Here is a 14,713-nt window from a genome sequence, read left to right as displayed (position 1 = left end):
TACATTGGCTGACGTTTTTGGTATTGAGCATTCAAAAGTAACATAGTCTAGTTTTCTTATTATGAATAATGCCAAGGTAATCCAGGAACATCAATTTACTCACTCATTAATGTTACATTGTATCCATCCTCCTACGCTGTGATGTAGAAAGATTAAAAAAAACCAAAAAAAACCCAAACAGTTTATTTACAGTTCCACAGGTGAATCCACAAGGCAGTCTGTTATCTAACACAGGAGTAAAATCTGAATAACTATTACAAAGTAAGTAATCCAACCTTCACAAAGGTATGATCGTATAATTTATTCAATCACATAACATTGGCTTTATTTGCATAAATCTTACATCCGATGTGAAGTGATTCAGTCTGGATAAAGTTGAGCTAAGCTAACGTTGGTACGGTTAGCATAACGTTACGGAGTCAGCTAACACATCCATGGGTTAACGTTGGACAAGTTAACTTAGTTAAAGATAGAAAGGTTCGGTAGATCATAGACTAAACTCTGCATCTGTGATTTGTGCCCCACTCGTGTCTATTGTGTGTTGAGCGTTATGTTGTGTTTCTTACAGGGAGTCAAGTTCATGGCACACATCAGGCAGCAGGTGGCTCTGCAGTTTTACTCATGTGAGGAGGTTTATTCTTAACTTAATGTTGAGCATTTTCAATGTGAGATGGTTCATACATCAGTCACAGACAGCAATGACTTGGTAACACCCTTTTCACCTCTACTGGAGCCAGTGTTTCACAAATGAAACTGTTTTCACCCTGTCATGTAGGCTAATCATGATGATGATGTTGATTTTTGTGTGCTAACTGTTCTCTGTAAGACACTGAGCCACTGAGTTTCTTCTGTTACAGAAACTCCTGCTCTTCAAGAACCACCTGACACTTCTCACTAGTTAGTAAATCCATATGTATTCAGATGTAATGCATGCTCAAATGAAGTCAAAGAAGGTTGTAAGGTGTGAGGTAAGCATCCCCATCTTTTTTAAGCTTACTTTCGGCACGTGAGGCGGGTTTATATGCTCCAGTGGCATGTTTTTTGAGTGATTTTAGATCATTTTTTGTTGTTTGTGATCCTTTCTGATGATAAAGCCATTTATCTAAACAGGACCGTAGCATATATATTGGAAGTAAGCATGTTCAATTATTTATCTGTTACAATAACACCTACAGTAGCCTAGATTTTCCCACCTTGCTTTTGCTGAATCTTACCTTGTACTGACATATTACAGCTGCTCTCTGTGGACTGGGGCTCTCAAACCATCCACCTGTTATAAACTAGTGTTCTAGTTCAAAGATGATTGGTCTTTTCTAATCATTAGATTGGTCTTCTTCAAAAAATTTCTGAAAAATGTTGAAGCTTGGCAAAAATAAAACGTGTTGAAAATAATCCCTTCAGGTCTTTTGAAGCAGTAAAGTACGTATATTCCTACTGAAATCCATTATTTTCTATAACTTACTTCAGATTGATACTGCTTACTTTGAGGTGTAGGCTACTATGAATTTATCTGATGAAGAATTTAACTCAGCTGCACCACTGTTCACATGTAAGCTATATAGGCACATAGAACAGGATATTTGTTTGTTTGTTTTTTCGGTTTTTTTTTATTTTCATTTTACAATCACAGGTGGCAGTTCTAATAATATTCCAAAAAAAAGGGGAAAGAAAAAATTAAGGGGTAAAAGCGGAAAGCAAAAATAATATTTGGAAGTTATACTTAATTGTTTTCTGTTTCACTTGTTATAAATCGTTTGAAATGGCTGTAGGTTCCGAAGTAGCCCTACATTATCAAACTTTTATTTTGAGAGGAAAATCAGCGAATTTCCGATGGAAGTCATCAAACTTTTATTTTGAGATTAAAATCAATGAATTTACGGTGAGACCCGTTTTGAAGTCCCGTCCCCTTCTCTGGGCTGCAGACATACAGTATGTGGCCTACAGTACAGTATGGGCTTGAGCAGCCAGACAGGGGCCCGTCGCTAGACGTCTGCAGCCAGACCCTACTGTGGAGAGAGCGCTTGCCTGCCCCATGGCCTGCCACCATACCTCACTCGGGCAGGATCTATGTGCAGGATTGCTAAATCATTGGAGAGTGAAGGACACGTCACGTCACGACACGACATGTGAAGGACAATCATTTAGCTGGAGTGCAAGGAAGTGCTGCAAGAGGAATAGAAAGACAGAGCTAAGAATCAAAGGATGGCAAGCGAAGACCAAATTAAGGTAGGCAAGTTTTTATTACATGAAATCATTGCAAATGTGCTAACTTTAAGTAGGCTGTACATGTCATGTGGTTGAGAAATCTCATTATTTCTGCAACACAGCCTTTAAGAAAACTTGGACTTACAGGCAAGTAGTAAGTAGGCTAGTCTTGAAATGATGATAATGAAGAACTCCTCATGTGACTGATAACTTCAAAGCGGCAGGAGTTTGTCACGGGGATATCCCGTGCCCTCTAGAAAGTAAGATGCAAACGCACACACAACGCTGCATAGCCACTTCTAATTACATCTTACCGGCATAGAGGTGTCTGTGTTGCCGGTTATCGCTGCGTTTGCTCTCTCGTATATTGTAATATCTCGTATTGTAAGGCCCTGATATAGTCCAAAAAATTGCCACGGACGAGTAGCGGACACGGACAGCCTGCCTACGCAGTTCTATAGTACATTTTGGCGTCTGTGCGACTTTGTCGCTAGACTTAGCCTTTTCAGACCCCCCTGGCGACTTTATTTCTCAAAAGCGACTAGCGACAAATCTGCCGACTTTTTCTGACCATGGGAAGCAATGTTAATGTGTTGAATCCCAAAGCATTTGGCAATAAATTGGTATGACTGATGCCGGTTTGCTCTACTTGCTTGTCTATCACAGCGCTTCCCACACAGCGTAGCCCCCCTCCCTCCGCTGAGAGCAGGGACTGTAGGATAGGGTCCACTTGTAATTACTACCGGCGTACGCCGTAACTGGCCCGGGTGGGCGGAGTCAGCACTTATATTAAAACGGGAGTTAGGATAAATAGAGAGATGGGGTTGAAGGGTGAGATGAAGGAGGAGAATAAAGAAATGTTCTTTATATTAAAAGTTTGATTAATTGACTGTCTGTCTTTCATCTTAAAAGGTAAACATTAAGTATGGATACATGAAGGTAAGAAGTTCTTGAAGGATCATAAAAAAGGGGATTACAAAAGGCATGTATTTTGAGTGACACTGTGAAAAGGTAGAACCAAAGACTATCTAATCTCAGGTATAACCAATACTCATAATAAAGATAACTACACACTAGACTTACATAAAAAAAAGCTAACACATTCATTGGCAGTGCTCTTATAGTATTGACAGTGTGTGACTTCTAAAAAACTTCTAAAAAAAAAAGATTCATATTCTTTGATACATTTTGTATGTTTGTTGAAGTTGCAAATGACACATTATCGATAGTGCCACAATAATGTACCATAGATCTGTCAGTCCTATTCTTCAAAATATATTTATATCCATAATTGAATAACTCAACATGTGAAGTTCAGTAAAGTTGTGGGTTAAACAATACAGAAAGTAAGAGTTTTTCTTATGCATATTTAGTACTATTCTGGCAGAATTTAGCATGATGACCAACTTAATTATTTCCCGGATTTTATATTGGTTGCCGTAGTCCCTAAATGTATGTAGAAATGCAGGAAATGGGATTCAAATTGCATTTTTTTTTCTGGGGGAGTACCCCCAGACTCCCCGTTTTATTGTGTCCCCCCCACTTCTCAAACCAAAGTTACGCCCTTGGGTAGAGGTAATACATAGCGACACATTTGTAGTTTTACTCATTTACACAAAACATTGCAGTGTGAATAAAAAGACAAGAGACGTATAGTCTTTGCAATTAAATGTATATTTATTAATGTACTTTTCACGAATGAATTGTTTGTCACCTGTCTTCTGTGCTGCACTGGACGATCCTCTGTTTTAAACCCGAAAAAAACGGGCTTCAATTGGCCAAATTTTTGTCTGCACTGTATATTATCTGCATGGGACTGCACTGCTTGTAAATAAAACACCTGCTTGACTGATGAACAGAACCATCTCTTTTGTGCCTCAGCCAATCGGCCAACTTTACAGAGTTCTTTGTAGAAAACGGTGCACAAAACTCACGGTTCGTGTACGTCGTTGGGGTCACAGATCCACATGGTTTTCAGTACAGCAGAAAAAAATGCAAAGGCAAAAGATAATATTGCTTTTTATTTATTTAAAAAAAATGTAAACAGTGGCTCATGTGCCATAATTCTTTATGACCAAAATAAGGCACAAAAGCACTTGTATATGGACAAACTTTAATAAAGAAATTAAAAAAAAAAAAAGAAATGTCTGCATTGCTGTAAATGCAAAGTAACTTAAGGAAAAACAAACCAGACCATCTCTCATTATCAATATACAGCGCAGACGTTGAGATTGTGCCAGAGTACAAATGCCTGCAATCACTGACCACCAGCTGACCTGGAACAGCAACACAGTGAGGATATAGGGCAAGGCACAGCAAAAGCTTTTCTTTATGAGGAAGCTCAGATCTAATGTTGATCAGACACTGCTTGCCCTGTTTAAAAAAGCAGGGCAAAAAAAGTTTTATACAAAGCATCCTGACTTTCTTCATTGCAGGCTGGGGAGGATCTCAGTCAGTTCAAAACAAAAGCAAACTCATCACCTTATCAAACAAAATTGTCACTACCAAATTCACAACGAGTTCTATTTCACAACTAATTCACTACCCCCTAGGGTGCTTTCACCCTAAACAAGGCTGGTGTCACACCAGCCTTGTTTAGTCTTGTTTGCACGGAAGCCTTGTTTGCACGGACTAAACAAGCCTGGTGTGAAAGCACCCTAAGGTGCCTTGTTTAGCCTTGGACAGCCTTGTTTGCACAGACTAAACAAGCCTGGTGTGAAAGCACCCTAAGGTGCCTTGTTTAGCCTTGTTTGCACGGACTAAACAAGGCTGGTGTGAAAGCACCCTAAGGTGCCTTGTTTGCATGGACTAAACAAGGCTGGTGTGAAAGCACCCTAAGGTGCCTTGTTTAGCCTTGTTTGCACGGACTAAACAAGGCTGGTGTGAAAGCACCCTAACAAATTCACATAGGACCTAGCCAGACGCATCACCAGCGATCGGGGGTAGACAAACACAAAAACTAATGATAATATGATGCCCATTGTTATTGCCACATAACGACGCACAGCATCGATCAGTTCTCTCTCTCTCTCTCTCTCAAACACACACACACACACACACACACACACACACACGTCACCATGCGAAACTAGAAAAATAGGAACATCTACTATGAAAATAAAAAAATTGCACTTCATTCCTGACATGTATTACGCAATGCCAAAAACTATGTGTTTCTCTCACCTTTACGCAATTCCAAATGCGTAACGTGCATTTCCCGTTAACCGTCATCACACATTGCAAATTGCTAAATACGTAACCTACAACCAAGAAAAACAACACAGTAAATATGTAAAAAGCACAGCCCAGCAAAAAGTCATGACCACCATGATCATGACCCTAACCTGTATGTTGACATGTTACACTGTCATTCCTATATTCATTCTGTCATGTGTGTTCTTTGATGTCTTAAATGTTATCTCTGTGAAATGTCTGTAAATGTCTGACGCAATGCTCTTACATGCAAAGCAAATTCCTGTAAAAGGCTAAATAAATGAAATCTGAAACTGTAGTTATAGAAACTATAAAGTTAATATACTGGTTCTCAAATAATAAATAAAAATAAATGTCCATTAGGACAAGTGCAGCATATTCAAAGTATCTGGTTATTATCTGGTTATGTGGTTTTGAATTATCAATTATTAATTAATGCATGTCTTAAACATGGCCGCTACTCTTCTTCTACACCCCTTCCCTGTGCAGGGAGCCCCCAATGGGGCTAACGTTTTCCAGTTCACATAGATAATGCACATTACCAAGTCATGTGACTCGAGTCACCTCATATAACTTTTAAAGTTGAGGGTCTGCACATTATTTGGAAGCTGATTTGGTGTCATTTCAACTCACGGTGTAAAAGTAGTTCAACTTAATTTGTTTTACAGTTTATGAAAAAAACTGAGTTCATAATTTCCACTAGGTAGTGTTGAACAAAACCTTCCTCTCACATGGGCCTACATCCTCAGAAAATTGCACACTGGTCGCACATATGGCTGATTTTTAATGCATTTTTGACGTTTTAAACTTTGGACAGTTGCAATAGCGCCACCATCAGGAAGATCAGCCCCATATTACAGTATACTGTCTATGTCTAAAATTGAAGAAAAATCCATCATGGTAGACATACGTCTTCCTATTGGCAAAGTTGTACAGTGCAATATGGGAGTTATGGCCTCCTATGTGTAACAAGTGTATATATTTGATGCCCCATCTGGTTTTGAGTGACAAGTCACCATGAATATCTATCATTTGGCGAGTCTCCTCATACAGGCTTGAACCCCTAACCAGCACAAAAACAATGGGTTTCTTGAACCCCTAATTAGTCAAATGTAATATACTGACATACTCATTATATATTCACATGTTTGTGGCACTTCTACTCTGTATGACCCTTGACAAGTCTGATATCGCAGTACTCTTTGATTTTCCTTGAAGGAGTGGGCAACCCGTGGCTCTTTGAAAGAGGTGCAGGGAATCCCATTGCTGGAGTCCATAGTCACACACTGGAAAAGGGTGGAGACGTTCAGAGCTTTTCCAGAAGATCTGCTCATTGCTACATACCCCAAGGCAGGTAAGGAATATTGAGAGGTCAGCAACTGTTAGCATCCGGACCCCAAACCAGCAGGTTCAGGGACACCTTCTACCCACAGGCCACACACCACACATGCATACTTGCACAGCTATTTTATTAGACTGCTATTTTACTACACTGCTATTTTATTGCATTGCCACTTGCATTGTTGTATAGTATTTTGTTTACATTGTTGTGGCTAGCTCTAGGCTCAAGAATTTCATAGCTAGCATTATCTGCTTCTCGCTGTTTTGTTGTCCTCATGACAATAAAGAACCTTGAACCTTGAACCTTGTAATTATGGCTCTATTGCAAACTTCTTACATGATTAAGTAAGTGTGGCATTGACTATGATAGTTCAAGTTAAAGCTAGATTTATTATCAAGGGTGGTGATCTGTTGATTACTGCTTACTCTGGCAGGTCCTCAGTGCTCCTGCTGCTTGATCTAAGCTCAGCCTTTGACACAGTGGACCACAACATTCTGTTCTGTTTAAAACATTATATTGGCATCCAAGGGTCAGTTCTCTCATGGTTTCGCTCTCATATATCTAACTCACTGTGTGGTTTTCGGCAATACAACTTCTGATCATTCCAGTCTTAAATATGGTGTACCTCAAGGATCAGTTCTTGGGCCTTTACTATTTTGTCTATATATGCTCCAACAGAATGTTGTGGTCCACTGTGTCAAAGGCCAAGCTTAAATCAAGCAGCAGGAGTACTGAGAACCTGCTGGATCTAAATCCAGACTGAAACTGCACGTGGGAACGAATTATGTCATGTCCAGACAATCAACCAAGCTTCAATACGAAATCGAGTCATTAGCATGGACCATTGAGAGCCTAGGAAAAAACTGTATCCTATCCGGACCTATACCAAGTCTCTCAAAGAGCTCTGAACATTTCAACCACATTTTCAGTCTCCATCACTGGCTGCAAAATTTTTGCACAGCAACAGGTTATAGTTTTATCAGCCACTTTGACTCTTTTTGCACTAAACGGAACCTATTCAGGATGGATGGTTAACATTTAAACAGGAAAGGGACAGATGATTTTTAGCCTTATCCAATTCATAGCTTAAAATTAACTTATCATGACAGCAAGACCCTACCCAGACCTCTCTTCCTTTTATCACGATCCCAGTTATTTGTAACAGCAGGTCACATGGTTGTTCCACCTTTTCACGTACTGTCATTCATGACAATCTCATAGACATCCTACTACAGCCCAGGTATCCTTAACAGTCAACCGTAACAACTCTTACAATGGGCTTATTGAATGCAAGGTCACTTTCTAACAAATCCAGTTTTGTTACTGTTATTTCTGATAATCACATTGATTTTATGTTCTTAACTGAAACATGGTGTAAACCATCTGAATTTAATTTTTTAAACGAAGCCTCCCCAGAAGGTTACACTTATACTGAGAATCCCAGGTCTAATGGACGGGGAGGAGGACTGGCCTCTATTTTCACTACACCTTTCAAATGTTCTCCTGTCACACTGGGACATTTTAATTCTTTTGAAAAACTGACTCTCACAATTAAGGATAAAACCCAGCTTCTTTGTATTTTAATCTACAGACCCCCAAAATCAATAACAGGTTTTATTGATGAGTTCTCTGAACTCCTTTCAATAGCTGTAACCAGGTCTGACAACATTTTAATACTAGTGGACTTCAATATACATGTCTGCTGTCCAGGGAATTCATTGTCCATGGAATTTTTAATATGCTAGATACCTTCAACTTCACATATTCCCTCACAGGACCAACTCACAATAAAGGCCACACTCTTGACCTGGTCCTGGCACATGGCATTGCTGTTTCCAATTCATCAATCCTCTCCTGTCCTCCATCCATCTCAGATCACTGTCTCATCCAGTTTGTGATCAATTTAAATATTCCACGTAATAACTATGAAGTTATGCATTGCAGCAGGTGTATCAACACCACCGTGTTGGACTCACTATCCAAAGAGCTGCCCACTACTCTGGCACCACTCATCCTTTCCACTGGCTCCCTACGTGAATTCACAGAGGAATTCAATTCTGTATTGACTAGAGCTTTAGATACATTCGCTCCTGTATCCACTCGCCCTCCCAATAAGTCATCCCCTTGGTTCAACGATGCCTGTCGTGCATGTAAAAGTCAGTGCCGAAAACTAGAACGTCAGTGATGGGCTAAAAAATTGGAGGTCTTTCGACTTGCATAGGATGAAAGCCTATTAGCTTATAAGTGCACAGTCACAGTAGCTAAAACAATATTATTCTAAGCTGATTAATTCTAACAAAAATAATGCCAGGTTCCTGTTTGACACAGTCGCTAAGCTCACACAGAAACATCCCCCTTTTCACTGGCCTCTGTTTAGTGCAGATGATGAACTTCTTTGAGTCTAAGATCAATTCAGTTAGAAATGGAATTACTAGCTCTCTTCAGCCCACTTCACATAGTTGTCACAATTTGAGCCAATCTCACTTAGTAACTTTACAGCACTGTACAGTACTGGCCACAAAATCTACTACCTGTCAGCTTGATCCACTCCCAATGAAGGTTTTCAAAGAACTGATCCGTGGTCCGTGTTAGTGACTATGGTCCGACAGACCACTGAATTGGCTACAACCCCCTCTCACAGGAAGGCTAATGTCTTTAGCCGTTTTCTGCCCAGCTGAATTAACAGGCGATCAGGGGTGCAACAGGTCAGGTTTAAAAGTCTAAAAGTCTAGGCTGATTACTGCTTTAGAGGTTTTAACCTCTAAAAGTTGCCCTTAAAATCATCTAAAAGCCTAAGTATCCATAAAAGAGTAAAAACATAAATACAGTAACAAAATAGGTTTGGGATCGAGCTTTCTAAGCGTTCAAACAGCACTAGCAGCTCTGCTCTTTCTTCTAGGAACTACATGGATCCAGGAGATAGTGGATTTGATCTTGAACCGTGGAGATGCTGGGAGAGCCAGACGTGCTCCGACTCATGTCCGCATGCCTTTCCTCGAGATGACCACCCCGAATCCCACTTTGTCTGGTTAGTATGAGTGTACACAGCATGAAACTCACATTTTTATATTTCATCTACTGGCCACTGGATTCAGAAATGCACTAGCCCATCTAATCTACCCACTATGGAAAGTAGTTTTTAAGAGCAGAGAAGATAACAGCATGCGGCTAGTGCTAATTTCAAGCCCTGCGTGTATGTGTATATTGCTAACTATAGCATCTTACATTTATGCCGTCTTGATCTGGATTAAGAAAGACAAGTTCAGTGGTTCAAGTTTGAATGTAGTCCACCTTGCTGTCTGCAGGGATCACACATTTGGAGCAGATGGAGCCTCCCCGTGTCATCAAGACTCATCTTCCCATCCAGCTCATTCCTAACACATTCTGGGAGGCAAGATGCAAGGTGAGATCAAATACACTGGTTATGATATTACAAAATTATATGATGGTCACAGTCGCCTTTTCCACAAAATATATTGGATAAGTAGGAGAATCATGCGTTATTGACTGAAAAGTAATGCTGAGGAATTGGGGATGTAGAGGAGGGTAAACCCCCCTGAACTCAGTTTACCCTCCTTTTTATTTACAGAATAGAGTTTACCCACCTTTTAAGGCTGGCATAATTTTTTAGGAAGTAAATTGTTATTATACCTCATAGTTAGCAGCATCAAACTGATATAATTTATATGAGGATAGGGTCTTTTAGGGGGAAAATAAAACATAAATTGATGCTTTTTTGAAAACAAATAATCACCCATCTTTTTATTTACCACTATATCACTGAGAGGAACACTGTGTTTGCTTTATGATAATAAAAAAAAAGAAGTTATTTGTGCATGTTTTTGCAGGTGATCTATGTAGCACGCAATCCCAAAGACAATGTGGTGTCATACTTTCATTTCGACCAGATGAATCTGGTTCAGCCGGAGCCTGGACCCTGGTCTCAGTACCTGGACAAATTCATGAGAGGGCAGTGTGGGTATTGTTCGTAGATACTTGGATACTTGCATTACTACAGATAATTTTCTCTTTTTCAAAATATTCATAATCATTTTTTGTGCAGTGGGCTGGGGTTCTTGGTATGACCATGTCCAAGGCTTCTGGAGGGAGAAGGAAAAGAAGCAAATTCTCTACCTTTTCTATGAGGACATAAAGGAGGTAAATAGTGCTTGACAGATGAGAGAAGGCACAAGCAACCTGGTTCCAGGACATGACTGCAACACAGGAATCAAATGCTAATATTGCCATCTTTTTCAGAATCCTGAGAGGGAGATCCATCGAATCGCCGACTTCGTTGGTCAGCAGGTATCCGAGGAAATTTGCAGCAACATAGCGCAGATGACAACATTCGCTGCCATGCGGGAAAACCCCATGGCCAACTACTCTTGCATACCAGACACCATCTTCAATCGACAGGCATCAGAGTTCTTAAGAAAAGGTGGGGGAGAGTGAGAGACAGAGAGAGTGTGTGTGAGAGAGATAGCGTGAGAGTGAGAGAGCCTCAAGTCCTATCTGTTTCTGTTTTGACAGGGGAGGTCGGCGACTGGCAGAACCACTTCAGTCCAGAGGAAAATGCCACATTTGGAGAGCATTACAGTAAAATGATGGCTGATTGCAGCATTCCATTCCGCTTCTTGATTTAAGGAATATTTTAAACTCTTCCATCAATCTGGTTTGTGGATTCCTAAAAGCACGATGTCAGAAATGAGTATGACTAAAGAATGTGATTGTGACAGATTTGCATTGATTTTGTAATTTAATTTATTCCTCACAGAATACTTGAAGACTGTTTGCAACAATAAATACTTTTTAGAATAGAACAACAAAAACACTAGCTGCTAAGTTTCCCACATATAAGTTACTTTGATATTATCAAAACATAAGTGTTTTTTATGAACTGAAGACAGACTGCACTCCCAGGAATGACATACTAGATGTAGAAAATGTGCTCAGTAGAGCACAGACCTCCACCATGTCTGACAACACCCCGCAAAGATTATGCATCTTTTGGTGATATGCCACGCCCGCCACCACGCCCCCTTTTGGCCAATTTACATGAAAAGTTAATCAGTTCTTCCTTGGCCCATAACCAACCTTCATACCAAGTTTTCTGCAAATCCGTGCCCAACCTTTTGAGATATCCTGCTAACAGACAGACGGACAGACAAACACACAGATGTGGGTGAAAACAAACATTGCCTCCTTGGCGGAGGAAATAATCATTCAAAAGGCTGTTTGAACTGTATATTCCATAATATTTACAATGGTGTGATATGGGGGATTACTTTGTATTTTTGTAGTTTCTGTGCCTTTGATAAGTCTTTGTAAGGGTTTTACTGCTTGATTTGAGCAGTTTGTCACAATGTAAAAATGCAATAAAGTAAAAATGCACTGATTATCAAAGCACCTAAGGCTGTTTTGTCATTTATTCCCTAAAATGTACTAGTCACAATAGACACTAGTACTTTTTTCTTTTTTTTTATTATCTTTTTGAGAACAACACGAGGACTATACAACACTAACCCTACATAAATCTCATTCCCCATATCTCAAATCCCCCACAAAAACAAAACAGACAAAACAAGGCAAGGGAAGCACAACATGATGAGATATAACAATCATGACAACGTGGAGGGAAAAATAAAAGGTTAGTCAGTGGAGTAATGAGGGTCGAGCCTACTCCAAACAATCAGGGATCCTGATTGTTATCCAAACATATCATATCCTCAAGATATAAAAGACAAAACAAAAAACAAACAAGATAAATAGACAAACAAAACAACACAAACTATTGCACTCAGATCCTGCCGTTGTCATAGTCACTGACATTGGTGTAAGAGGTTCTTAAAGTCAAATTCTGTATGAGATTGCCATATTTTTAAAAAGTCTGAGGATCTGCCTTTACTCTTGTAATAAATGTTATCCAACGTAAGGTAGCTTGAGACTTCATTCCACCAGTGGACTATTACTGGGGGTTTGGATACTTTCCAATTTAAAGCTATGCACTTCCTAGCTGCCAACAAGGTAAGATCTATGTACCTGCTTTCATATTTATTCCACTTGTCAGACATACTAGTTCCCAAAAGACATAAACGAGGTGAAAAGGGCATAGATACATGTAAACATTGTGATATTATCTTGGTAACGGAGTTCCAAAATGAAGAAAGTATATTACATGACCAAAACGTATGAAAAAACATGCCTTTTTGTTTCTTACAACGCCAACAAAGAAATGACATCTCACTGTTCATTTTATTTAGTTTCTCTGGAGTATATTAAACCCTATGTACCATCTTAAATAGAGCTAGTTTATGCCTTAGATTGTAAGAGCATTTATGAACTTTTCCACAAATATAAGACCAATCGTCTTGATCTATTTCCATATGAAGATCTTGTTCCCACTTCTGTCTTAAATAAACTGTATTTACCATTGAACTTTCAATAAGGGCATTATAAATCTTTGAGATAACTTTTTTCTGTTCTTTTCCCTATTGTTTAATATGACATCAATTTTTGATGGTTTAGGTTCTTGCTCAGTATTTACTAAATGTCTTATTTGAAAAAATCTAAATAAATGGGAAGAGGGAACTCCATATTTATGTTGAAATTGAGCAAATGAGAGAAAGGTCCCATTTTCAAACAGGTGAGAGATTTCCCTTATACCTTTATCATACCAAGGTTTGAACGTGTCATCTTTACAACATGAGAGACTTGGATTTTTCCAAACTGGGGAGAAAGGGGAAAGAGGGTTGTTGTAACCTAACAATTTATGGGACAATTTCCAGATACGGAGGCTATTTAGTATAACAGGGTTCTGGGTGATTTTATCCACTTCTCTGAAATCAATGTATGGTAGATGTTCCAAGTTGTATGGGTAAATATCCAAGGATTCTATTCTTTTCCATGAGCATGAAGTATTTAAAAACCATTGTTTAATCTGAGTAAATTGAGCTGACAAAAAATAATAATAAAAGTTGGGAAGCTTCAGGCCACCAGTTTCATATGGTAAATACAACACTGGCATCCGAACTCGTGGGGATTTGTTGTTCCAAATAAAGGAAGACAGCAGACTCCGGACCCTTTTAAAAAATGATTGTGGCGGTATAGTTGGAAGATTTTGAAATAAATATAAAAAGTTAGGCAAAACAGACATTTTAACTATGTTGACTCTACCCATAAGAGAAATGGGAAACTGACCAATTCTCTTTAAATCCTCCGATATTTTATTAACTGCTGGAAGGTAATTCAAACTAAAAGAGTCTTCCGATTTTCTAGGAATGAACAAACCTAAGTACTTAATACATTTAATGGACCAGTTCCAATTGAGTTGATTCTTCAGTGGTGTATAGTCAAAGTTGGAAATTGGCATTATCTCCGTTTTATCCCAGTTAACTTTGTATCCTGATAACTTCCCAAAATTTTCAATTAAAGATAACATAAACGGTATTGAGTTTACAGGGTCATGAAGATACAACAAGATATCGTCAGCATACAAAGATATAAGATGTTCCTCCTTCCCAATCTTAACACCTTTAATGTATTCATGAGATCTAATCATTGCAGCTAACGGTTCGATAGCAATGGCAAGCAGTGCAGGTGACGTTGGGCAACCTTGTCTTGTGCCTCTTGAAAGCAGGAAGGGTTTAGAATAGTTGATATTTGTTTTAACAATAGCCATAGGAGAACTGTAAAGAATTTGTACCCAGTAACAAAATTTAAAACCAAAATTGAATCTTCTAAGGACAGACATAAGGTATTTCCATTCAACTCTGTCGAATGCTTTTTCAGCATCGACTGAGAGAATAACATTCTGGGAATTAAGTTAATTAGTATGGTAAAGAATATCAAAGTACCTGCGTAAATTATCAGTAGAAATACGACCATGAACAAACCCGGTTTGGTCTAAATGAATAAGACTAGGTAAAACTTTCTCAAGCCGTAAAGCAAGGACTT

The 14,713-nt window shown here is 39.0% G+C and overlaps 1 protein-coding gene across 1 annotated transcript; it reads left to right on the top strand.

Moving 5' to 3' along the window:
- The first annotated feature begins 3,138 nt into the window (after window positions 1-3,138).
- sult1st5 (sulfotransferase family 1, cytosolic sulfotransferase 5) lies at window positions 3,139-12,146 on the top strand. Its single transcript, XM_071916700.2, has 8 exons — window positions 3,139-3,144; window positions 6,637-6,772; window positions 9,660-9,788; window positions 10,066-10,163; window positions 10,609-10,735; window positions 10,824-10,918; window positions 11,018-11,198; window positions 11,291-12,146. The coding sequence occupies exons 1-8, from the start codon at window positions 3,139-3,141 to the stop codon at window positions 11,401-11,403; spliced, it is 885 nt and encodes a 294-aa protein (XP_071772801.1). The 3' UTR covers window positions 11,404-12,146.
- The last annotated feature ends 2,567 nt before the right edge of the window (window positions 12,147-14,713 follow it).

This window comes from Centroberyx gerrardi, chromosome 14 (genome assembly GCF_048128805.1).
Source record: "Centroberyx gerrardi isolate f3 chromosome 14, fCenGer3.hap1.cur.20231027, whole genome shotgun sequence".
Lineage (NCBI taxonomy): Eukaryota > Metazoa > Chordata > Actinopteri > Beryciformes > Berycidae > Centroberyx > Centroberyx gerrardi.
Note: the sequence above shows the minus strand (reverse complement) of the source record. Positions and strands in the feature narration are given on the sequence as shown.

What these genes read in the sequence shown, in the direction of transcription:
- sult1st5 (XM_071916700.2), top strand. An exon ending in TGCTACATACCCCAAGGCAG is followed by an intron (nt 6,773 to 9,659) that starts GTAAGGAATATT and finishes TCTTTCTTCTAG; the next exon opens with GAACTACATGGATCCAGGAG. An exon ending in TCTATGAGGACATAAAGGAG is followed by an intron (nt 10,919 to 11,017) that starts GTAAATAGTGCT and finishes CATCTTTTTCAG; the next exon opens with AATCCTGAGAGGGAGATCCA.